Source organism: Clavelina lepadiformis, chromosome 2, assembly GCF_947623445.1.
Source record: "Clavelina lepadiformis chromosome 2, kaClaLepa1.1, whole genome shotgun sequence".
In the NCBI taxonomy this organism is placed as follows: Eukaryota; Metazoa; Chordata; class Ascidiacea; order Aplousobranchia; family Clavelinidae; genus Clavelina; species Clavelina lepadiformis.
In genome coordinates, this window is record NC_135241.1 from 19,942,798 (window position 1) to 19,967,303 (window position 24,506).

The 24,506-nt window shown below is 37.0% G+C and overlaps 4 protein-coding genes across 5 annotated transcripts; 3 read left to right on the plus strand and 1 right to left on the minus strand.

Moving 5' to 3' along the window:
* Nucleotides 1–4,255: 4,255 nt before the first annotated feature.
* On the plus strand, nucleotides 4,256–12,770 carry LOC143446273 (uncharacterized). Its single transcript, XM_076945845.1, has 20 exons — nucleotides 4,256–5,025; nucleotides 5,185–5,389; nucleotides 5,706–5,872; nucleotides 5,981–6,162; nucleotides 6,304–6,419; nucleotides 6,565–6,731; nucleotides 6,872–6,989; nucleotides 7,205–7,380; nucleotides 7,475–7,705; nucleotides 7,894–8,102; nucleotides 8,273–8,403; nucleotides 8,586–8,736; nucleotides 8,833–8,896; nucleotides 9,382–9,546; nucleotides 9,836–10,037; nucleotides 10,456–10,772; nucleotides 10,852–11,025; nucleotides 11,139–11,215; nucleotides 11,319–11,461; nucleotides 11,626–12,770. The coding sequence occupies exons 1-20, from the start codon at nucleotides 4,864–4,866 to the stop codon at nucleotides 11,763–11,765; spliced, it is 3,297 nt and encodes a 1,098-aa protein (XP_076801960.1). The 5' UTR covers nucleotides 4,256–4,863; the 3' UTR covers nucleotides 11,766–12,770.
* Nucleotides 12,771–13,300: 530 nt separating this feature from the next.
* Nucleotides 13,301–14,633, plus strand: LOC143446276 (ribosome production factor 2 homolog). Its single transcript, XM_076945849.1, has one exon. The coding sequence runs from the start codon at nucleotides 13,452–13,454 to the stop codon at nucleotides 14,346–14,348; it is 897 nt and encodes a 298-aa protein (XP_076801964.1). The 5' UTR covers nucleotides 13,301–13,451; the 3' UTR covers nucleotides 14,349–14,633.
* A 39-nt stretch (nucleotides 14,634–14,672) lies between these two features.
* LOC143446275 (putative ATP-dependent RNA helicase DDX28) lies at nucleotides 14,673–18,619 on the plus strand. Its single transcript, XM_076945848.1, has 13 exons — nucleotides 14,673–14,806; nucleotides 14,935–15,025; nucleotides 15,161–15,336; nucleotides 15,521–15,659; nucleotides 16,240–16,406; nucleotides 16,513–16,575; nucleotides 16,955–17,042; nucleotides 17,126–17,232; nucleotides 17,315–17,425; nucleotides 17,670–17,912; nucleotides 18,043–18,135; nucleotides 18,257–18,409; nucleotides 18,495–18,619. The coding sequence occupies exons 1-13, from the start codon at nucleotides 14,696–14,698 to the stop codon at nucleotides 18,579–18,581; spliced, it is 1,629 nt and encodes a 542-aa protein (XP_076801963.1). The 5' UTR covers nucleotides 14,673–14,695; the 3' UTR covers nucleotides 18,582–18,619.
* LOC143446274 (uncharacterized) lies at nucleotides 18,612–24,136 on the minus strand. 2 transcript variants are annotated; one of them, XM_076945847.1, is made up of 9 exons: nucleotides 23,349–24,136; nucleotides 20,805–22,455; nucleotides 20,627–20,701; nucleotides 20,384–20,536; nucleotides 20,210–20,297; nucleotides 20,025–20,143; nucleotides 19,807–19,915; nucleotides 18,880–19,728; nucleotides 18,612–18,816 (listed from the first exon to the last, which is right to left on the minus strand). In XM_076945847.1, exons 1-9 carry the CDS (start codon nucleotides 23,456–23,458, stop codon nucleotides 18,752–18,754), a joined length of 3,219 nt encoding a protein of 1,072 aa, XP_076801962.1. In that variant the 5' UTR covers nucleotides 23,459–24,136; the 3' UTR covers nucleotides 18,612–18,751. The 2 variants fall into 2 exon arrangements, with proteins under 2 accessions (XP_076801962.1, XP_076801961.1); XM_076945846.1 differs by having other exon boundaries at nucleotides 18,880–19,915; nucleotides 23,349–24,135.
* Nucleotides 24,137–24,506: the final 370 nt, after the last annotated feature.

Consider the following 24,506-nt stretch of genomic DNA (forward strand, 5'->3'; position numbering starts at 1 on the left):
AACTCATAGCCAATGAAGTAAGGAAACATAAAATCTATTCGCAAGATGATGACCGCGCAAACACATCTGCTAGTGCTTTTGTGCTGTCGGATGGTGCTAACACATTATTTTACCAATAAAATGCTCTTAATTACATTAAGAGCACATGTGTAGCATTGCGTTTTTTGTAAAGCTGCAACTGGAGATAATTGGAATTTTAAACGTTATTCAACCAAAATTCTCTTCATTTGACTACAATATTAGGTTTTGCCACAAAAACACTTGGTCCAACTGTTTTCACCAAACAACAATTTTAATGGCCCAGCTCTTGCAGTAAAATCGTCTTTGGGTGAAAAAGGCTTGACTTGAAACTATCCCAACAACGACCAAGAAAAAATATGGCTTTGATAGAATAAATTCATGTATTGCTAGAATATAGGTTAGGTTTAATTTTTTGCCAATAAAAAAATATGAACTGATGAGGTTTTATTTCAACGTTCACATTATCGCAACCCAGTTGGTATTGGACTAGTGGAGTAAACTTCAAAAAATTGCTGCGATTCACTGTCTACTGTAATTTGCACATACCAGTGACAAAAATACAAGTAAGTTACTTTGATTACTAGTTCTACCACTTAAGGAGTCTCCAATAAATGACTAAAATATGTGTTTAGCCATTGCAATTTGTAATTCATAAAATGTTGCTTTAAAGTCCGTTATTTTACAAATTAAACTTTAAAACGCGGATACTAAAAATTTTTTCTTGTGCTGTATAGGCACTACACTATATCGTTGCTCATGCAGAAAAAGAACTATACCTACCAACGTTAGACCTATACGAACTTACACTAGGACCCGTGCAATTATGCCGCCTACGTTACAGTGATTGTTTTGTGAAGAAGTCGTTTAAAACCGTAAACAATTATAAATACTGTTTAAAACTTTAACGGCACAACTGGAAAACTTTCAAGCCGAAGTAGTAGTGTACCGTGGCACAGAGTTTGAAAAGAGAAAAACTGCTTCAAAGTGGTTTGCGAAAAGTTATTGCGGAGGTTGGGCCAAAACGGGCCACTGAAAAATGTTTGCGATTAATTCTATTATTTAATAGCCAAGGGATTTATTGTTTCCATTAAGAAATAACTCAACAGTTAAGACAAACCATAAAGAGTGCAAAACTTCTTCCAAGTTATTGCCTTAAACTAGTATGTAACCTCATCAAGCATACTATATCACAAGAAGCCGTCGGTCTCAGCAAACGCGGCGAAAACACAACACGATTTAAAGCAGTCTAGAAAACAAGCATGGTCATACCCAGTGGTGGTATTTAGCCGATTCGTGCGAACCGGTTCTTGGAATTTTGATGACCTCCACGAACCGGCTGTTAACAAGCGCACGTATAGGCCATAGGCCTAAGTGTATATCGGCCCCGGGTAAATATGGCATGCTGCTAGTGAGAGAACCGGATTTTAAAATATTTAAACCCTACCACTGGTTATACCTTAAAGCTTAAACTTGGTTCGACCGGGGAGCTCGTTTAAGCAGCCTACTAAAAAGTTTTACAAACACATACAGCTATAGAAATATAAGATAATCAAATAAAATTGCTAAAATTTATACATGATTTTCGAATAGATTCAACTTTCAACAAAAACATTCATTTCAAAATTATCTGATAAAAGTTTAGGTGAGCTAATGACTACGTTAAACTTAAAATAATTCGACTGCTGGGCAAAGTTTTTTAAAACTTTTGTTTAAGTTTTGAGCTGTTTGAGGTTGGAGACATTCGATTTTGAGGTATCGCCAGACACCAGGTCTATTTAGCGATGGCGGAACCTTTTTCAAACTAGGTGGGCACAGTGGGTAGTCATGCATCACAACACTCTACAGTCTACACTCTAGTTTTGCTGTAGGTTCACCAATTTTTAACACGTTTGGTTTTTAAAACTGAAGGGGCTAAAGGCCCTCAAAAAAAAAGGGGGAGAGTTTAGGCCCAATCTTCTATCCCCCTGTTCAGCCATCTATGGGTCTATGTTTAAACAACAAAGAGGCGGCTTTAAAACTACATGTGTGTGAATTATTCGTGAGTTAGTAGTTTTAGAAAACTTTCGTGTCCTTCAACTTTTTTTGCTGTCGTGCACCATCCAATAACGATGCTTTGATTCCATACACCCTGGTGATTGAAATAGCTCAATAATAACGTCATAGCGTCTGTTTTTCACCGGTTTTTCAAATGTATGTTGAAAATGTCAACTCTGCATAAATGTTCTTGCACCAGCACTTCGAAATGACAACTTACGATGATTGAGAAAAAAAAACTAAACTAAAACAGGACTGTACTTTTTGTTTAAATCCGTGGGGTTGCAATCGTCATGGTTGAATGAAAACAAATAGTGAGCAGGATTAGCGCAGAAAAAAAATGAGCATGGTTAACTCATTAAATAGGGCTAATGAAACAATTATACAAATGAGATTTATCATGACTCAATACTTTTCTGCGGTTGCAAATTTTTCACCAAGAAGTCACAGCGAGAAATTAGTTCCGTTTCAATTGCTGCTCGCACTAAATGATCAATTTCCTGGATTGAGTTCCTAGTCTTATATTTTATTTTACTTAAGCATGAAAACCCACATTCACACAAGTATATGTTTAGGGTATTTCAACCAGTATGGAAATAGTTCTTTCGGAGCGTTTTTGACATTCGGGTAAATGTCAAAGATTCACCCAAAAATTAGCATAACTTATGGCATTCCTTTTAAACACAACTTTTTGACATCAAGATATGACATCAAGACTTACATCACCATGGCTTTGTTTCGTTTGTATGCTTAATCGTGTAACAATGCCGGCTACCTCCTTTGTTTTTTGGAAGGGTTAGGCTTGTAAATGTTCGATTTCTCCACTTATTACTGTAGTTAAAAGAAAGACGATTACGCAGTTGGAAAAAGGAATGTCCTGCCGTATTATGAATACTTTAATCGCGATAAAGAAAAATTAATTATACGGGATCGAATAATTAATTTCGATCCTGCTGTGGTAGCAGAAACCTAACTTGAAGGTACGCATGCAAAAATGGACGGTGGGTAACGGGCCATAAATTTGCCCACCACACACGAGATACTCAGTGTCGGCTTTAGGGCCTAGAACTGAGCAAAGTGGGCCTGAGCCCATCACAAAAAAAAACATTCATTCAAAGTAACATAACTGCACGAATTCATTTTAAGCTAATAAAACTAGCACCCGCGATGGCCTACTCAATTTTTTATACGTATGCTCAAATAGCAAATTGCTACTAAACTCTCACTCATTCACTATGGTAGGCCTATAGACCGGTACCATCTTTTAATTTTACTATATTTTGCTTCCCAAGATATTGCCTACCTATTTGTTAATATTTCGGCGTCTACGAAGCATTGTTCGTATTCCGGCTATAGGCCTACAGTAAATTACACAATAAAAAGTCGGTGGTGAGCCGCTGTGTACCCGTTCTTACTCAAGCAGCCCTTTAGCTGTTGCGGTGCACTCTGGGTGCACCGTCCATCCCGGTTGAAGAGCACTGATGGTAAATGCCATTGAGTTTGATATTTTGATTAGGGGAGAAAAATTTTACATTGATTTTTAGGAAAAAACTGATCTACTTTTACTAAAAGCGTCTTTTTGTATATTTTTTTTTCTGAACAAAAAGTATAAAGGTACTACTTACAAACTAATTACTTCTATAGTTTTTGGTTTCGACATAATATACCAGATTAACAAAGAGCGCCACCACACAGCATTACAATCGCCTAAGCAACCAACGATGATTTTGTAACCTTTGACCCTTGTAAAAGAATTTTCTTTTGAGACGTTGTGTTCATGTAAGGTTCAATTTAGCTAACCTATAGAGTTTGCTTTTCAATACTTGGTCGTTATCTACCAACCTAAAGCCAATTAAATTTGCAATGGACGATTTTCAGGCAGGAGAAGAAACTACATTCGTAGTGGATGACGTGAGTACTGTGATAAAGGAATCCATCGAAAATACCATTGGTGGAAACGCCTATCAGCACAATAAAGTCAACCAGTGGACTTCTAATGTGGTAGAACAGTGCCTGAATCAGTTAACAAAGCTTGGTCGTCCCTTCAAATATATTGTTACGGCCGTGATTATGCAGAAAAATGGAGCGGGTTTACATACAGCCAGCTCTTGCTACTGGGATAACTCTACAGATGGAAGCTGCACATTAAGATGGGAAAACAAAAGCATGTATTGCATTGTCAGTGTTTTTGGCCTCGCAATCTGAATGACGTACTCACTATTGTTTGTTTAAACATCTCATGTACCTTTTTTATAGTTTTATTTTTGTTATCCCAAATGGCTTCTATTTGTAACTGAACCTCTTAATTTACATTGAAATATTAAGCATTCTGATTGTATTGTGCAAAATATAAAACTGACAAGGGTTCCCGATAAATGGCAGCCTTAAAGTTAATTTTTCTTTCTTTATTCTTCTCTATTTTATGAGCAATTGGTTTGGTTAGATTTCCTGTTTGATATTTGCAAGATCAAATTGTATGATATTAATGCATTATTTTATGTTAGTCGTTAGCTTCATGCTCTAATTATTTTGATTTGTACATATGTTGTCATTTTAAATTGCACTGATAAAAAGATACTTAAAAACAGAAAAGATTATTTGTGTTGAAACCTGTAAGTAGTGTCAATTATTTATGTGGTTTCTTTCTGTTCAATCTCACTCAAATGTAGTAAAAGCAGTACAGTCACAATTTTATTTGCTTTATTTCTGTTACCATATGTAAACTATTTGTCACTTGCGTTCATGAAGTGCTGTCATTTGTGGGATTTGTAGTGTAGAAAAACATGTCATAGGGTAATTTACCGCAAAATGGATGACTGTGATCTCGAAAAATTGTCAGCAACACCTGCAAAATTGTCACCGAAATTCAATCGAAACATCACAGAATATGAAGCTACAGTGCCTAGCAGTGTTGAAAAAGTGAAGGTTGATTGCCTAACCAGTGATACAGGAGCATCATATCAAGTGTTTGTGAGTGATGCCTTTTGTTGTAAAATTGCTGATTATATTTATAATTTGTGAATGTATCAATATTGTTGGTTCAGTTAATCATGCTAAAGGAGGTTGTAGATAGCATTGCAAATGCTGTATAGTAGCCAGTCTTCCTGATAATGTCTACCGAAATTTAAGGGCGCAGGTGGTGAGAAAACAATTCCTTTAAAAGAGGGTGATGTCACTGAAATTAAAATCGAAGTTTCGGCTGAAGATGGAACAACAAAAAGTTATATAATTCGAATAAAACGCCTATCGGCCTCTGATGCTTCATTGAATCAGCTTTCGCTTTCATGCGGGAAACTTGATCCACCTTTCGCTATGGACCAGGATGAATATACATGTGAGGGCTTTTTGATAATTCTGTTGATTTCCTGTATTGTATATTTTATATATCTTATTATATATAAATTATTATATCTTCATTTTTAGGGTTATAGATATTTTATTTACAGTGCATATAAATATCTTATATATAGGCTTTCACTATACGCAACATTTTTAAGACATAAAAATTTTGAAAACAACTTGTAGTTTTGGGTATTTATTTAAAAATGAGGTTTTTGCTGATTTCAATGTTTTTCTCCCATGAAATGTGATATTAATGATTTTATTTATAACTTATCATTATAATGTATGTATGTTTAATGTTTGTAAAGGCATATTGCCCTGTAGTGTTGAAAGTGTCACCGTAAAGCCCGTTGCACCGGACAAGAAATGTGTTATTGTTGTTGCTGGTTCCGAACCTGATTTTTTGATGCCACTGCAACTTGGAGAAACAAAAATTATTACCCGTGTCAGCTCTGTTGATGGAACAAATACAAAGGTATTTGGCTGTTTCTCATTAACGTCATGCAATATTCGTGTTAAAAATATTGTGTGCTTATTTTGCACTTGGCATACTGCCGTTTGGAGTTAAACATAAACATTTTAGGATTACACTATAACTGTGGTTCGCAAACAACTACCATGGCCAGTAACCTTGAAGGACTTAGCGATGGCAATGAAATATGAATGTCCTATGTCTTTGTCACCATTGTACATTTCCATATCAATAGCTGGTTCCGACCCTAAGGCCTCCATGTCTCAGCCCTGTATTGACATGCTTACAAGAAGGTATTTTATTATAGCATTGTTACTTTAATAATTTAGTTGCTAATTAGATTCATTTAATTGCCAGTCAGTCAGAGTTTTTATGACTTTTGTTTTTTCTCAGATTTTAAACACTTCTTTGTTACTGTTATGATTTTCATTTAGATCGAAAGTCAATCCATACAACGATAGTTTGCTTGATAAAGACTGGCGAGTCATTGACAGCAAATTGGATAAAGAAATTTCTAGTTGTGTCGCGAATTCAGTTTATGCTTACAAAGGTGAATGTGTCTAGTTGCTTGAAACAACAACAAAACTCAGCAGTATACAACGAAAGTTGGTCTTGGTTTTTAATTAAATTAGAACTTAGTTTTATAGAACTGTCATCATCATTTCCTGTAATTTAAGTTTATTTATGCTTTTAAGGTGTAAAGGATGAGGTTATCTTCAGCAAGATGGCAAATCATATAAAGTCTTGTGACAAAAAACCTCCTGCAGAAGTCGATTCCAAACAAGTTACTGACAGCGCCTGGTACAAAGCAGAATTCGAAAGCTCATCTGCCAAAGCACCAGATTTTAACCATACAGTACAGGTTGGTAACTTCTAATTTTGTTGTTATTTTTACATTTCAAAGTGTTTCTGTATTAATAACTACCGATCATGTAGTTTTCTGGTTGTATCGTTTAGCTGGTTGTACAGTATTGAAGTTTTGTTATGCTCGTGTGTGGTTAGGTCCGCAACTGGGAAAAGCGCTTACAACATATGGCAAGTGGAAACAGTGCTGATTCATTGGTGATATCTGCTGAGGAGAATCTTGCTTCCTGCAAGAAAAAATTGCCAAAGAAACCGGGTGAAATTATTTTAAAAGCAATTCAAAAAGATTCCATTCTTACTGTACAAACATAACGTTTTCTTGTCACATCGGTTGAAAATCTCAAATTATTCTTGGACTTGACCAGACTTGGTCATGAAAAAAATAACTTGGAAATAAAAACATTGGTGACAAATTGACAGCAGCTATTAGCAACAGATTAACAATTGATCAGTGACCAAATGCTTTTATAGGTCAAACTGTGAGATATGTTGATGGTGAATCCCCCTTTGATGACGTGCAGAAAGCTTGCATTGCACTTGCTGCCGCAATTAAAGACAAGAGCAAAGTTGCTTCGCATCACTTGAAGCTCGCTTATGCTTTGGAAGAGAAACATCATTTGTCAGAAATCTTTGGTTTCTCTGATAAGGTGGTTTGTAAATTTCTAACGGTTTTCGAAATCAAATTTTATACGACATGGCAAATGTAATAGCATCATTTTCACGGAATTTCTTTTTATTCAGGAAGAGTCAGCGGAAGTTGGAGCTGGAACTGATGTTGCCGCAAAGGAAAGCTCTAAATTAGAGGAGTGCCAGGCTATCTGTCGTCTTCGAGGAGTTGCTCCAAACGCTCCAATTGCTCTCCAACTAAAAGCGATTGATGAAGAGTACAAAAGCTTACTTGAGAGTGGACAGTCGGGCAGAGCAGACCATGTTCAAAGCCTCTATGTATGGAGGTCAAAGCAAGCAGTTAAGGTAAGAATTCAAGTTATTGCTTTCTGCTCTGTTTATTTTACACTGAAAGTTTCCTTTCTATTAACGGTGTTACATGCAAATTTATTACTATTAATTATTATTATTTGGAATAATATTTTCCCAGGTCAGCGATAAGATATACGTTGTATTAATTGTCAATACTTATTTTATGTTTTGTTTTTTTGCAGAATGACCTGTCTGGCTTGCAGCAAATGGATGAAAGTGATCCCTTATCTCAGGCTTACTTGAAATACATGGACGCATTGGCTATTGATCAGAATAATTACATCTGCAATCTCCATGTCGGTCGCATGATGCTTCAACGTGAAGAATATGATGAAGCTGTAAAAAGGCTACAGCAAGCCGTTGGTTTAAAGCCCGGTAATGTTGAATCAAGGTGCTAAAGTTATAAAATTTTGGGATTTAACTTCCTGTCGTTACGTAATGTTCCTTATTGACAAGCTTGTGTTTTGGATATGATAGATGCACTCAACTTAGCTGTAGTTTTGGTTGTTTACTTTTAATAGTATGCCAATTTATTTTTGTGCTTAATTTGTGTGGTTGCAGGCTCTTTTTGGGTTTTGCACTTTGTCAACGCAAAGGCGGTGCTGGGGATAGAAGAGCAGAAGCACTCGGCTACTTACATGATGGCCTTGATCACTTTTTGATGAGAAGACAAAACGAAGCGGAGACAGAAGGTTTTTGGAATCTGCATTATATGGTTTCATATGCAAGTCTGGAAAAGCTTTTAGTTTTATGGATACATCAGCTGAAACAGCAATTGAAACAACTTTTTTGTTATCTTTGTTTAATCACACATCTGTCGTCAGTTGTTTTTTAATTTGCCTTTTTCTTTAGCATACAAGTTACTATGTTACAGAGATTATATTGTCATCATCATCTGATGTACATGCTGAAGACATAATGAGACCGGCAAATGTACAACTTATCCATGCTTTTGTCGAGCTCGCCAAGAATCTTAAAAAATCTCCACAGGAAGGAATGAGATCTGCTAAAGAAATCTATCACTGGTATACTTTGTTTTCATATCAAGATGTAATTTGTGGTGATAGTTTCCGCTTTTATAAAACCCTTTACTCCTCTAATTGTGCACATTAATTTTTCAGTATTTGTCTTCATGTCTCGATGGTTCTGTGTTCTCTTTTCCATAAAGGTTTCGTCTTTCAGCAGGTGGGATGTGATTTGTAATAGTTTGCACATAGTATTGTCTGGATATTGGATATAGTATGAACCATGACCCATGTCATCTAAATGCAGCTCGTAAATTACAGACCGCGTATCTTAGAATAACAAACTCTTAATAACTTATCCTCAAATGATTGGAACTCAATTTTTCAAATCTTAATAACCGATTTTCTTTCAAAATTAATGCTTTCATTCGTTCTCATAGTGCTGTTATCGATTTTGATTTCACATCACAAAAGTAAGAACTACATGCGTTAGTGATCATGAAGTAAACCACGTTATGTCAGTGTCACAACCGCCATCTTAAGTAAATCGTTATTAACTTTGCAAAAGTGACGGAAAAGCTGAGGCTTGATTTTCCAACTTCTATTTCGGAATTGGATTCAATTTTTTTTAATTTGAAATAAACTACCTATTCTAAAATAACCTAATTGAACCTAATCACATTTGTGTGCTATTTCATTTTTCAGCTTGAAATGATATTGCTAAATTGTCAATATGCATTATTGGAAATACTGATTGAAGAAAGGCCAAATGATACAAAGTGGATCTCTCAAAGGTGCTTATATCTGTCTGCCATGATTCGTTCAACAACAATACCGCGTAACAAACCTTTGTTAGCTTTGCAAGAGAAGGTAACTTAATGAACCATATCATCACCCAATTCATTATGTTGCCCTTGTCAATTTTCTCATTCTTTAAATAGTATTTTTTATTATATACAGATTCAATAAGAGGAAAAGTATTCACTGTGTAACTTACTCAGATAGTATATAAATGGGATAGTGTCATCAACATTGTCATAATTTTTTTAGAGTCTGTATTTTAAATTTTGCATGGGGTCACTGACTTTGGCATTATTATGCCACTGCACCAGATAATGAATGAAAACGTTTGTTATCAATCACCTGTCATTACTTTCAGGTCTCGCAAAAATTAGTCAGTACCAACCCATGCAGCAGTGAATCTCTGTTCTTGCTTGGTCTCTCGCAACTTATGATTTACGATAACAATGGTCTGGATGCCAAGAACGACAAACCTCTCGTTGAAGCGAGATTAAGCCTAGAAGCAAGTCTTGAAATGGAGGGAAAACCTGCATCTGGAGAGCCACCATCACAAATTAAAGGTGATTTAAGGCAGGGCTTCTCAAATCGTGGTTCGTGACCCCAAAACAAATTTAAATTTTATAAATTGAATTGTTTTTTGATTATTTTTTATTCGCATTACTGTTTCCATTACGAGATTCTTTTATTACTGCAGACTGCAGTTACTGTACTTCGGTGGATTGTGTGCACTTGTATGATTTTGCCAGAGACAAAATTACCACTTGAGATTTGTAATTGGACGTTTATTGTTTTAACATCATAACATGTAACCTCTCAAGGGGTCGCATATAATTTTTTTTTAAATGGGGTCGCAGACCTAAAAGGTTTGAGAAGCCCTGAATTAAGGAATGTTGAAGTATTTGCAACTTTCTAGTCGTTCTGTAAATGCGCATAATATTATTCCACATCCAAGTTAAAAAGATTATGAAATTTGTTCAGGTCAAAAATGGTGGCAGAACAAGGTCGCTGCTGAGAAAGCAACTCAGGAAGCTGCTCAACCTCCAAAGAGTCAACCAGCTGCCAGAGGTAGAGGAGCAGCTCTTGCTCGGGGACGAGCTCCAGCGAGAGGAGTCCCTCCCACTAGAGGGACCGCAGCAGGTTCTAGAGGGCGAGGAGCAGCAAAGACTGCCCCTCCTGCTCGAGGCCGCGGTGCTCCTGCAAGAGGAGCAACTCGTGGAGGATTTGCTGCTTCCACTGCATCTTCATCAGATGTCAAATGTGAAAAATCAAATGAACAAAAAAAACGAGCTGCAGAGGTAAATCTACCAGAATATGCAATCAGTCGGGTCATGTGGAAACTTGTAGAAAGTATTTTTTTCATTTCTTTTAATACAGTCTACCCCTGCAACCGCAACCGCAGCCTCTGCAGCTTCTGTTGATAAGAATGCGCCGATCAACCGTGCATCGTATCAGACACGTCTTGCACTTGCTAGAGCTTATTCCAGAACTGACGACAGGATTAATGAAGTGCGTGAAAAATACGAAGAAGTCATCAAAATGGCTCCTGAGGTAATTTTGCAGAAGAAAAAGGAGTTAATACTTTCAATTAAAACATGTTATTCATAACCTGAGCACATATATTACTACTACTTTTATTAACAGATGAACGCGGTTATTTTTAGGTTCATGATTCCTACATTGAACTGGCTGAGCTGTTAGTTAAAACAGATCCCCTCGCAGCGGTGGATATCTACTGCAGGTGAAAGTGTAGAAGGTTGTTACACGGATCCTATCCAGTGTCAAATTACAGTAACCTTGTACAATACAATGCCAGCTTAATAAGTAAACGCGCTTACTTGCAGATTCCCTAGTAGCGGTGATGAGGAATCATTTGATGACGCATATCTTAGTGGTGAGATTGTCAGTATCCTGATGAAACACGAAAAACTGGATGATCCACGACTGGTCGAACATATGATTAAATATGGAAGGGTTATGGGTATAGGTAAATATTACGAACTTTATTATGTTACTTTATGTTTATCAATTTAGGAAAATTCTTTGGACCTGCACTGTAGGTTATTTACACTTCACGTACATAGAAATCAAAGAAATCGCATTTATACGCATCCTAGTACACTGATATTCTCAAATTATTTTATTGAGTAGGTGTCCTTGAAAAGTACATGGGGATATTGGACTCGAAATTTAAGACTGATATGCTCAAGAATATATACGCTGGTGTTCACAAGAAAGACGTTGAAGACCCAGACCTTGCTGCCTTTTTCAAGTTTAAATGCTGGATATAGACGTTGCTTTCCTTAGTTATTGAGCTGTATTCACGTTTATTTATGTAGGAACAGCGTTCGTTGAGAGTATGGTGTTTGCCAGCGAGGTGAATGCGCTTCATTTGTGAGATGATAACTTTAAAAACGATTTAATGCGAGCACTAAGATAATCTCTTATGTTTTCCCCACGTTACATGTTTAATTTTAAGCTAGAGGAGATGGTGGAAAAAATTGAAAATAACTGTAGTTTTAGCGTTAAATCACATTTCACTAATTCTTTCATTGCCTGCTTTACAGTGACGTCGGAAAACGGTTGGATTTGCGCTGCTTTTCGTTCTCTAGCTTGCTTTGCTTTTATATTCCTTTGTTTCACTGTGGTTTTCACGCCTTCGAATATAAAATAGTGCCAAGTTTGATACCTGTGAGTTGAACTTCGTAACCATTTTACCTAAAAAGTTTTTGTCCTCGTTTAATTAGTGGAAATGTGCAACCACTTTTTTCCTCTCTGTTGAAACGACAACGGTGCTTTGAAATGTCATCTCGTTGAAAGTATTAAAATTAATTCTATTCAAAATATTTCGACTGTGAGTTTTCATAATGAACAAGTTCCTTTGCAATTTTACTGTGACTTTTTGTTTTACATAATGCTTTTTGTTTGGAGGTACTATTGCCAAAAATATTTAGTTGTGGAAACACGCACAAATAGGTTTGTATTGTAAGTTACATTTTTTCCATTGTTTGCTTATGTCATGAGTCTCATGACCCATTGCAAATGACACTTTATAAATAAATTCCATTAAGCTCTCTACAGTCCGTAAGTTCGTGAAAACACAAACGTAAAAGTGTTTGCATGGTTTGTTCAGTGTCTGTATACAATGAAATTCGCCTGGTTTTCGACAGTAGTTGCTTGCCTTGACAACGTGTTCCTTGATGCTTCAAACTGTAGGCCTACTTTGCTTTAGGTTTTATATTGTACTACTTTTTTACACAAAACTTATGAAAATGTTGAAATATTTTCCCTACCAACCTTCCTAAAAGGAGCCGTATATGCTGAAATTATGCGATATCCATGATTTTGTCGGACGTCTTACCTAATGGTTAAAAAAGGTTTGTTAGATGGTGTTGTTTTTCAGTATGGGGATTAAGCTAGCAAATGTCGCACTAAAAACTTGCAAGTCGTATGTTTAAGTTAGCCTAAATTGTAGATGAAATTTGACTTTTTTGGCCCAAAATTGCAGTCTTGACTTTAAAATTCTATTGCAAGTGTTAGAGATATATGATTTTATTAGGATTTCATGAAATGATAGCAGATAGCCTAAAGCATACTATAGTGACATACAAAATTTCAGGAAGCCCCATGCAGGATTTGTCGAGTAATTGCATTTTTAGCAATTTCACTTAATTATAAAGTAAACAAAGGAATTAGTCCTTTTTACAAGCATATACGGCGCCTGAGAATGTAAAAACAGCGCACTTATGGTGGCTATGCTCAAAACCAAAAAGATCGTAGAAATCTCGTGTTAGCTAATTTAGTGATGCGCAAAGTAACCTCTTTGGGATTTCTATGGTCTTTGTGATTCACGTGTTGGAAGATGAACAGGCAACGAAGGCTATACTAGTTTTGCTTGTTGTGTAGCCTATGTACATGTGTGTGCAGTAAAAGTGAATCTGCAACTAAAGATTAATCAGGATTTAAAGTTACATAAGATGGAAAAGGAGATAGTCAAAGCCAAAAGCCAACGTCACAAACGAGTTCTGAAAAAACGCGAACCAAAAATACATGAGAATGATAAAAGAACATTATTTATTCGCGGCGGCAATACAAGCGAAACTGTTACAACGGCGTTAAAAGAATTGTATTTATTGAAGAAGCCGAATGCGATTCTTTTTAGAAAGCGTAATGTGGCTAGACCTTTCGAAGATTATACAACTATGGAGTTCCTGACGAAGATGAACGATGCGTCCTTGTTTCTGTTTGGATCTCATTCAAAGAAAAGACCTCATAATATCGTTATTGGTCGTACATACGACAATCAAGTTTTGGATATGATTGAACTTGGAATAGAAAATTATCAATCATTGCGGAGTGTTAATGGAAGTAAATGTTCACTTGGAACAAAACCATGTCTAATATTTAGTGGTTCGGACTTTGAAACTGATGATGAACTGAGAAGAGTAAAGTCAGTTTTCACTGACTTTTTTCGTGGGCCAGTAGTAGACAATGTGCGGCTTTCGGGTTTAGAACATCTAATTCAGTTTACAGCCTTTGAAGGAAAAGTTTTTGTTCGAAGCTATAAAGTTGCCTTGAAAAAATCTGGCTCTCGAACCCCTCGTATCGAACTGGATGAAATGGGACCAAATATGGACTTGCTGGTTCGACGCACACATTTGGCATCTGACGATCTGTTCAAAAAGGCATGCAGAAAACCAAAGGCTGCCAAGCCAAAGAAAGTGAAAAATGTTACTACGGATGTGTTTGGAGCTAAGCATGGCAGGGTTCACATGCAAAAGCAAGAATTGAAAAACTTACAGTTAAGAAAAGTCAAGGCACTGAAAAGAAAATTGAGTACTGATGACACGAAAACTAAAGTTTTAAAAAAATAACATTGAAATGTGTTCCTGTATCTCCATTTATCTTGCAGTACCACTACTGAAATGTTTTTCTCTTGATAAATTGTGATAATAAGTTTTTCCTATATGTGTTTTGAACGACATTACTTGGCAGATGGTAGGCATTGGTGCTATGGTCTGGTTTTAATTTCTACTTACACCTATCTGCACAATTATAAGGGACAACAAATTTAGGCTGCAGATGTTGTGCAAAAACTTTCAGTGATGCCTCGCTATTAAATATGACCCAAACCTGAATTAATTTTTGTCTGTTTTAGAGTATTAGATAAGTATATATTCTTAGAAAGGATTACTGTCTGCCGGTACGGTTTACCTACAAAATGTCGTGTTTAGCAAATAAACTGGGAACAAGAATAATCCGGCAGCCTCATAGCTGGTGTACCTTGCCATACATCTCATTTCGTCACAGCTTTTCCAGTGAATTTAGCAATGTAAGGGCAAATAATGCATTTTATTGGTAGATATATGCTGAATTCATTTACATGTCCAGCACAGTGTTCACTTGGTTGAACTATAGACTAAATCAATATCATACTTAAAGCAATCGCATATTACCCAGGTGTTTGACACTGCACCCGTTATTCGCTATCCACAAGCTTTGAAAAGAGCAATTCTACGACGAACAAAACCCAAAAAAATGGAGACAAAAAGTAATATATTTTATCCCTTTTTAGCAGATAAGCTATATTAGATAAGATATATTTCTACTAAAGGTTATTAGAGTTTCACTTCACTTGCAGTGTTACAACTTTTTCAACAACAAACTTATGTAATGTTGTTGCTAGAGAGTGCACTCAACCTTGCCAAGCCTGGAAAGTTGTTGGTTTCCTGTGACAACAGATCAGAATGTATGTTCACCAATGAATATCCAAATAAGTTTAGCCCTCCATCAATCACTTCATCTACTTGGACGAGCAGAAAAAGCCCTGGCAGACATTTTACTATTCACTCTACTAGAGAAGTTAGTTATTTTATCAGATTTTGAAACGTGGTGACCTCTTTTTTAGTAGGCCTGTGAATAGTTACCGCACTAAAAAAAAACACAGGTCACTGCATTGACTATGGTGATTAACCAGTCATCAACTTCATGAGATAATTTAATTATAATTGCCGAGAAACATTTACATTCTAAACATGTAATATAGAATAATCCATCATTCAAAGAATCGATTGCCTCCTTTTATGAAGTTGGTTTGTCAGAAGAAATTTTAAAAGCTCTACATTTGGCCAAGATAAAAAATCCTACTGTGATACAAGCAAAAGCAATTCCAGAAATTCTCGCAGGTTAGATTCATGTGCAGTTGCATTTGTAAGAGTTATGTTTTAGTTGAATAAGACCACTTCTTTCAATTCACGTTTATCTCCAAACCTTTTGAGCAGGGGTTCTTAAACTTTTTTGCACACGCCCCCCCTTGACGGTACCTAAAAGATCCGCGCCCCACCTCATTGCAAAATAAAAAAGCATTACACAAAATAACAATGAAAAAAACAAAAAAATCATTAATGTGACGGATGTAGTTGTTTTTGGGAAACCAAACGTTTAATTCGAGGCTTTGTAGAAGATAATGCACATCTTTCATCTCTCGCGCCCCCCAGTTTAAGAACCACTGCTTTTGAGGATGCTACTTTGTTCTCATCTCATTGGTAACCACGTTATTGTACAAATTTTGCTGGCTTAGTGATAAATAATTGTTGTGCTCTAAAGCTGATAACGATCTGTTTTCACATCGACTCAATTCCGAGGGAATCTCCCCATGATAAACTGTCATAAAAAAGACTGCACTGCTTATGACTTGTGATTGACATTTTATTACGTTGCTAAAATGGTCATCTTATACAATCACAAACCAACATTTTCATACAGGTAAAAACGTTCTTATGGCAGCTGAAACGGGATGTGGTAAAACATATGCATATTTGCTTCCAATACTTAGAGTACTCATGCAATTGGAATCATGTGCAAGTGATGATATTCTATCACCTGAAGCTCTAATACTTACTCCAACAAAAGAGCTGAGCAAACAAGTTGTTGTAAGTGAAGAAATTATTGCACAACACAAATGCTAAATTTACTTATTTACATTCCACAGTTAACGTTTGCTTCTGTTCCAATATACTTTCATACTGTTTGTTCCAGACCATGGGAAAGTCACTGAATCTCGGTGTTAATTTTCACAGTGTTCACTCATCTTCTTTCTTGGTAAGCTGCAAAGTAAACGGTTATATACAGCAAGGAACGCGCTCATTTTTCAGCGTTATCTGCTCATCACTCCTTTTTTGCACAAGCAGTGCTGTGAATGCACAGAAAGGATACAAATGGTTGGACTCACGTTTTACAATGCAAATATTGAACATACAAATGTGATTGGAAAATGAGCGTGCTCTTTTCTTTGTAGATGAGCCGCGCTCTTTTTGAAAGAGCGGTTACCCACCTCTTATATACAGTAAATGCAATCATTGCCCATATTTGAGCATCTGCTGCGGTTAAATTACTGATTAAAGACCAAAGCCGCTTGTGTAAATAGTCCAGTACGATGCTGTTACTGGCCTTAGTTAACGAGTTGTTACCACATTTTCAGAAACTGCGTAAGAAACAAAAATCCATGGAAAATACGGCCAGCATTGTAGTTTCCACTCCAGTCCCTATGATATTAGCTTTGAAAAGAAGTATAAAATTATACTATTTCTTCACATGCACTAGTGGAATATTTTACATAGATGTTTAAATAATGCATTTGCTGTTGCTTTAGAAAATGTGGATTTCGGAAAACTGAAGTTTATTGTTCTTGATGAATGTGATACACTTTGTGATGACAGCTTTTCCAAACAAGTACAACATATTCTCAATCAATGCAGCGTAAGACTGAAAGTCTTAAAAATAAAGCGATATTTTACAGTGCACAATACATCTTAGGCCATTTTGTTACTGTGCATTTCAGATTACTAAGGGGATTCGCATACCAATGGCTGAAACCAGTCCTGCACAGTTATTACTTTGCAGCGCCACCTTTCCAAAATATGCTTCTGAAGTATTATCAGACATAATTACAGTAAGATTACAAAATATAGATTCCACAATTTTGGTATGAAAGCCATTTGAGCTTTACATTGGATTTGTGCAACAGAATAACTGGTGTTAATAAATGTAGTTTAGCACTGAAGTTGTCTTGTCCCAAAATTCCTGAAAATTTACAGAGGCAAGTTACTCATTGTAGCTACGGCCCCAGAGTAATGTTTCACAGTGATTTTACGAAATATCTTATAACATTTTTGGGTAAATCGGATAATTATCAGATGGAAAATGTGGAAGTGATTAGAAGCGGTTATCTTCATCGTGTCTCCCCTCATGTTACACACCGTTTTCTTCGCGTTCGGCCATCAGAAAAACTTGGAGAACTGGTAAAAGTCATTGAAAGCAACCAGAAAAAGCAAACCCTTGTATTTTGCAACACCAAAGCATCTGTTGGAAAAGTGTACCAAGCCTGTCAAGAAAATGCTATACCTGCGACACTAATCGATGGAAGCATAATTGCAAAGGTTGGCCCTAATAGTTCCATATGATTGTGGTGAGAGAGTATTTTGAAGAAAATGGTGTATGAACTAGCCTGTAGTTAACTGAGTAAAAAATAAGCTACGGGATAAGTAACTGTCTTTTTCATGAACTCAGAAAAGGTCCTTAACTGTGGAAGACCTTAAAAAGGGAAAGGAATCATTACTCATTACAACAGATCTAACTTCACGAGGCTTAGACACTCAGAAGGTAAAATCCACACTTAAGATAGTAGCCATCACAACGGCTACTCGGCGACCGTATGACTCAAGACTTCTGGTTTTAAAATTTTAGGTGATGATCACATCACATTCATTATTTTTTCTTGCAGGTGGAACATGTTATCAATTTTGAGATACCAAACAATGTTTCAGATTACATTCATCGTTGTGGACGTGTAGGTCGCATCGGACAGCAGCATGCTGGACTAGTCACCAACCTGGTTTCAAAGAAATGGGAAATAGCTACTGTGATGAAAATTGAGGTGAATGCATTGATCCTGTGTTACCGCTGCCTCACTTCAACACTTTTGACGTTTTTGAACATAATAGTCTGTTTCAACTGTACAGGAAGCAGCCAGGCGACGCGAAGAAATTGAAGGGGTGAGTGCAAATATCAAGCGAAGACACAACATAAGATGGGAACAAAAGGAGTAAATGGGAATATTTTGATTGAATACAACAAGCCAATTTAATTGATCGTTTTATTTACACATATGAAAGGCAGTAAAAATATTTACACATGCAGCATGTGAAATTTGAAAATCATTGTAGAATTGGAAAGTTAAATTGAATAGTTCTTGCTCCAAGCAGTTGTGCAGTTGACACTACAAACCCTCATCACTGGCAATTTCCATGCTTATTCCACTTGCATCCGAAACATTCCCACCATCTGTAACAACTACATGTTTTCAACAGCCTTTTTTACTTTAAGCAAGATGATGATAAATCTTACCTTCATTTAAAAATATGTCTTCTTCACCAGGAGGAGGTGGTTCTCTTTTCGTTTTCCTCAACTCGACAAGATTCTGATTTTTCGATTCCGCTGGGGATGTCTTATTCGAGCGTAAATTACGTGTTTTAACATTAGGTACAGTCTTTGTTGCAAGTAAAGCAGTCACAGAAGTGTCCCTCCTTTGTGAAAGTGTTGATCTTCCTTTGGAATTTGCAGCTTCTTTCCTCATCCCAGTTTTAATACGAGTAGTATGAGGTGCAATAGTGCCCATCCTTCCAGACAGACCTGCCTTGTTTCTTGCAGCTTGGGTTGTTTTCAGGTTTTTCTTCTCTGCTTCCCCTTTCTCATAGTTTCTAGTTTTGATCGGTTTCTTCTCTTCATTTGCTCTTTTTTCGTTTTTCTTCCATGTAAACTTCCCAAAACCCAATCCTGTTGGTTTTTGATTCTCTGGCTTGGAGGAACGCTGTGCTTCTCTTCTATCTTCTTTTTCACGAGCTCTTTCAAATTCATCATATCCTGGTGACCACTGACCCTGTCTGGAACGCTTCTTTTCCTCTTTTATTTTCTTTACATCTGAAGCGCGTTCTTCAAAGCGGCGCTTGGTTGACTGCTTGTTTGATTTATCCACCACTCTTCTAACATCACGTTCACTTGGTGAGTGGGGTCTTCTGTATGGGCTCCGTGGTCTTTCGCGATTATATGATCTTTCACGTGGCGGTGAGTGATCAAGGGAGCGAGGGGCAGTGACCCTTGGTGGAGACCTTTCGCGAGAGAGTGGTCTTTTGAGACGTGGTGGGGAGTGCTCACGAGACCGTTGCATTCTTTCTCGATCGTGGTGAAATGGCGATACTTCACGATCACGAAAATGTGGATGAGGCGTCATTTCTCTGGAATTTGATCTACCGTCATTTCGCATTTCTCTCTTACCTTCACAAGCACCAGTGTCCTGTTCTCTTTTCAATTTTTTAAGCTTTTCCGCTACATTCTGAACGTCAGATGCATTTTGTGGCCTTATGGGATGTCGTTTTATATGCTTCTGTAAAATGAAAATACATTTAATTTCTGCCATCAATATCACTCCTATGAATGTGAAAAAGTAGATTAATGCACCAGGCCTCCAGGCAAACACCTTCATGAATGCAAACCTCATATTTAAGATTATGAGCTCTGGTCTTGCAATGTTCATCAGCCTCCACTTGGTCACCAGAAAAAATTTCACAAATTTTGCAATAGAAGCCCGTAATTGGCATGATGAAATGAGCACCTTAAAAAGAAGTATAGTGATTAGCGATCAATGAGGTAACAATAGTCAAGTTTTGCCTTACTTTACCTTTCAGAGGGACAGTAATTGCATGTCTTGATTTATTTACTCTCTTGGATTTTTTTTTACACCATGGCATATATTTTGGATCCATTAACTGTAATAATTGAAACATTTTAGTTTATAAGAATTTTCTCTTGGTAAACTTAATGTGGCATAGTAAAACCATGTCATAAAAGATACCTTTTTGTGCATTTTTGTATGTAAATGAACAAGAAAGTCTGCCAAGGTCTTAAAGGCAATATCACACTCTTTGCAGAAATGCCCTCCAGTGTCAATATAGTTGTATTCCTCAGCATCTCCATCTTCACTACTGCTGCTATCTGAACCACTGGTCTGTTATGCATTTAAAAAAACAAATAATCAAATACAGAATAAACAAAATTAATGTTCATAATTTTTTTATTAAGAAAATTGTATACTTACACTACTTGAACTTCTTATTCCAGCTGCACGTTCAGCGGCATCCCTGATTTCTTGAATTTGTTTTTCAACACCAGCCTGTTTACAAGAAAGCTATTGCTAAAAAATGTGTTCACTTGGATCTCATTTGTTACACACATTAATAGAAGTTCTCTTTAAAGTGGTCTTAGCACGGAATTACCTGTAGAAGGGTGTTTTGTTTCATTAATTCCTTATCTCCTTGATTAAATTGCCGTTTCTTTTTACGCAAGAGATCACTTTGTTGCTTTTTCAACTTCTCAAGCTCCACCTCCAAGTAATCTAGTCTCTTCTTCCTTGCTCTTCTTTCATTCTCCAGAGACTTTGCAGCCGTAATTGGTACAAGATTTCTTCTAGAACCCTGTGGACTTGTGTTTTCATTGCTTTGTTCAACATCCGTTTGTATAACTTTAAGGTTGGGGCGATTCATTTGAACATGCGACATGAAGTCAGTAGCTACTTGCCCTGGAAATCCAGCAACTGCTTGAGAAACAGCCACCTGCGGTTGGAATGTCAGCTGATTTCCATCTGGAAGTGCCTGTGGTTGATAAACATAAATCCCACCAGGTGTTGTTTGGCTTGGTGGAATAACCTGAGGGTTTATTAACTGAGCAGTTTGCAAGCTTTGTATCTGGTAAGCAGGTTGCGCTGGTTGATGCACAGGTACAGGTTGTTGATATACAGGGTCAGGTGGAGGGGTTCTGCTGTGTGATTTCTCATGCACTACACGATTGTCATGATATGCATCTTGAGTTACTGCAGCAACTGGTTTAGATTCTTTCGATTCAATGTTTCCGGTTGCTGCTTTCTGAAAACTCTGAGCAGAGAGCTCAAAATCAAACCCAATCGCTTTAAGCACATTCTTCAAAGCGTTAGAGTCAAATCCACCTGGTGTAACGCTGCTTCCTTTATCATCTTTACCCGAGATTTCTCTTGGCAGAGATGAATTATGTCTTTCACGTGCTCTTTCAAAATGTCCTGGAGGGCTTTTTCTATGATGACTATCATGTCTTGGCGGGCTCTGGTAACGTTGTCTGTAAAGATTTTCTTCTTGTTTGCTTAGTTGGGTAGATCCTATTGAGGAGTCACCATAAAGATATTGTTCTTCTTCATCTTGTGCATTGTTGGGGAAGAACAACTTTTGTGGTGGAGTGGTTGCACCATAAGCTTCATTTAGGACACTTAAAGCATGTCCATCCTTCAACAGAGCAGGACTTATATACGCACGTGATTCCTTCTCAGCATATAAAGCTCTGTTCTGAATTTCGTCTTTTCGTTTTGGAATGCGATCCAAACTTTGATGGAGATATCCAACATTCCTATCTTCATCAGAGCGATCACCAGTTCTCGAGTATATTGATAAGAGTAAGTCATCATCCAGTTTAGCCATACCCCTTTCCCTTCTGGTAGCTCTTCCACGGCTGGAACTTCTTCTGTTACTACTTGAATCGGAACCAGACCTGTGTCTTGTCCTGGATGCTTGATGTCGATATGGGGATCGACTATGCCTACCATGTGATAGAGGTGGAGAGCCACGATGGTGAATTGGTGCTGACGGTCTATGTACTTCAGGATTGTAAACATGGTCCCTTGGAAGTTTTCTGTCGTATCTTCTTTCTGTTGGCTCAGGTGAAAAACCTTTTCTTCCACGAACTACATGTGGCTTTTCTGGAAAGTTATCTGCATGTCTGCCATGACCGGGAGACCGATGGCTAGATCTTTGATTCCCCGATGTTTGGCGATCCCACCGATCACATTCGGATGTAAGTAGATCTTTATTTCTTTCCACAAATGCATCTCTTTCTTTTGATCTTCTGTAAGATGTAACCATTTAATAAAGATTTGAAGCAGCAAATACAGGAAAATTTGCAGAATGATTTACATGCCAATTTTTTTTCCACCAATGCACAACCTTTTGTGATGATTGTAACTTGTCAGGCTTGTTATCAGGTTACATACAGTGTCCAGAAAATTTGGATTAAGACACAAATTTGATGGGAGCACTTGAAAATTTTCCTGAGTTCCTTTACTGCATGTTCCCTACCTACTTAGTAAAATTTGTCTTTGCTTATGCTAGCACAGCCACTCAACGCTATACTGCATTCTGATACTTTTGTTTTGAAATCTTCTGCAACAATGTAACACTTAACCTAAGTGCAAACCTACAGCAAATATCTGACTAGAAATTCGTGATACATTACACAGTTGTAGCATGGTTATCTGGCAAATGCCTTGATGCATCCAAGAGTCTGCAAAATCTGGGTATATGTTACTTGTAAATCTAACACGTTCTTTTCTATGAAGAGCAAAATGTATCTTTACATATATATTTTGGGATAACAATGTGCTCTGCTTTGCTCATTAGGCAGACTATGCGTGCGATTTTTATCTTGGCTTGCTGAGTGTAAAACTGTAGCCTAAGATCATAATAAACAAATTTGTTGCAGATGGATGTCTTTAACTATTCATACATATAAAACCAGACTTGTACACTCTGAAAGTAATTTTACTAGCTAGTCAATACAAAACTGACAACATCTCAGCAATTAAATCAGTAATCATTTCTGATCACAAGTACAGATAAATACAATTACCTTTATAGGCCTAAGCTTGAAACTGCAATAACACCACCTGTATTCAGGTACTATTATTCCTTCCAAAAAATAGAATTTAGAGTAATATGATACATATATGATTTTGAACTTACCTGCGATCTAAATCAGCCTTCTGGCGCAAGTGATTACGAAGATCACTTGGAGATCTTTGTCTTTCATAATAAACATCATTTCCAACTGTTATTCGAAGGCCTTTGTCCATAGCCTATAATATCAACCTTTTTAACGAGCCTTCAATACGGCAAGCACCAAACTGCAATACGACCCTGGGCAGAACTCTATGGGGTTGGTATGTGTATGTTATTAACTAATTTGATCTAAAATTAACACGTATTTAAACGAATTCCTTTCCTATGTTATTTTCGAAAGTAGGACATTGAATTCAGCTTGAATCTACAGGTACGGTACCGCTAAGTCTGGCAGCAGTATAACCTACTGCCAGTGGCAGTGTGTCAGCGCTGTTGACCTTATTGCATGTGCTACGGTAAGCTATAGACTTGTTTGTTCTTAATTATCATTTGCGTAACCAAATTTCCTCCGGAATTACTGACTGAACCATGCATACACACTTAGTAAAAGCTGCTCATCATTACACGATGCAAGATTAAGTACGTTTCAAAGCAACCTTTTCATACTTTGCAGGGCTGTATACCGGTAATTGCCTTGCTGCCGTCAGCGCAGTATCTGGTTCGGTAACGTTACTAGAGTTATGAAAAAGTTAAATTACAATCCTCGAATCGAATACCAAGGAAGTTTATCAGTGCTGTTTTACAATCTGTGACAACTACAGAACTGCAGAAATAAAACTTCGTTCAGTTGCAAACTGCTAAATGTTCTGTAAAAAATTTTTTTGGTTGGCACCTGCACATTCTTGCTCAATATCATAAACCATAGAAATCCCATAGATAGAGGTTAATACCAGTACGAAGACTTTGCGAAATATAGTCTCATATCAGCAAGAACGCACGTGTGGCCGGTTTTGTTCTTGGCGTATCAACATAGACGTAATAACAGCTGAGCTTTGTATGTTACCGTATATTGTTTCTTTTTCCCCGATTGCTGTGCGGAGCGAAAATTACAATGTTAAACGTTATAATGAAATGATAAGCATAGATTGACTGAATTTGTTTTAGAAAAGTTGTGTAAATGTGTTGTTTTGTGTGCACTAGGTAGAATGAAGTAGAATTCACCCTGACCCAGCCGTAGCAGCATAGCGCTATAAACAATTTTTAGACTACCACACTAGGCTA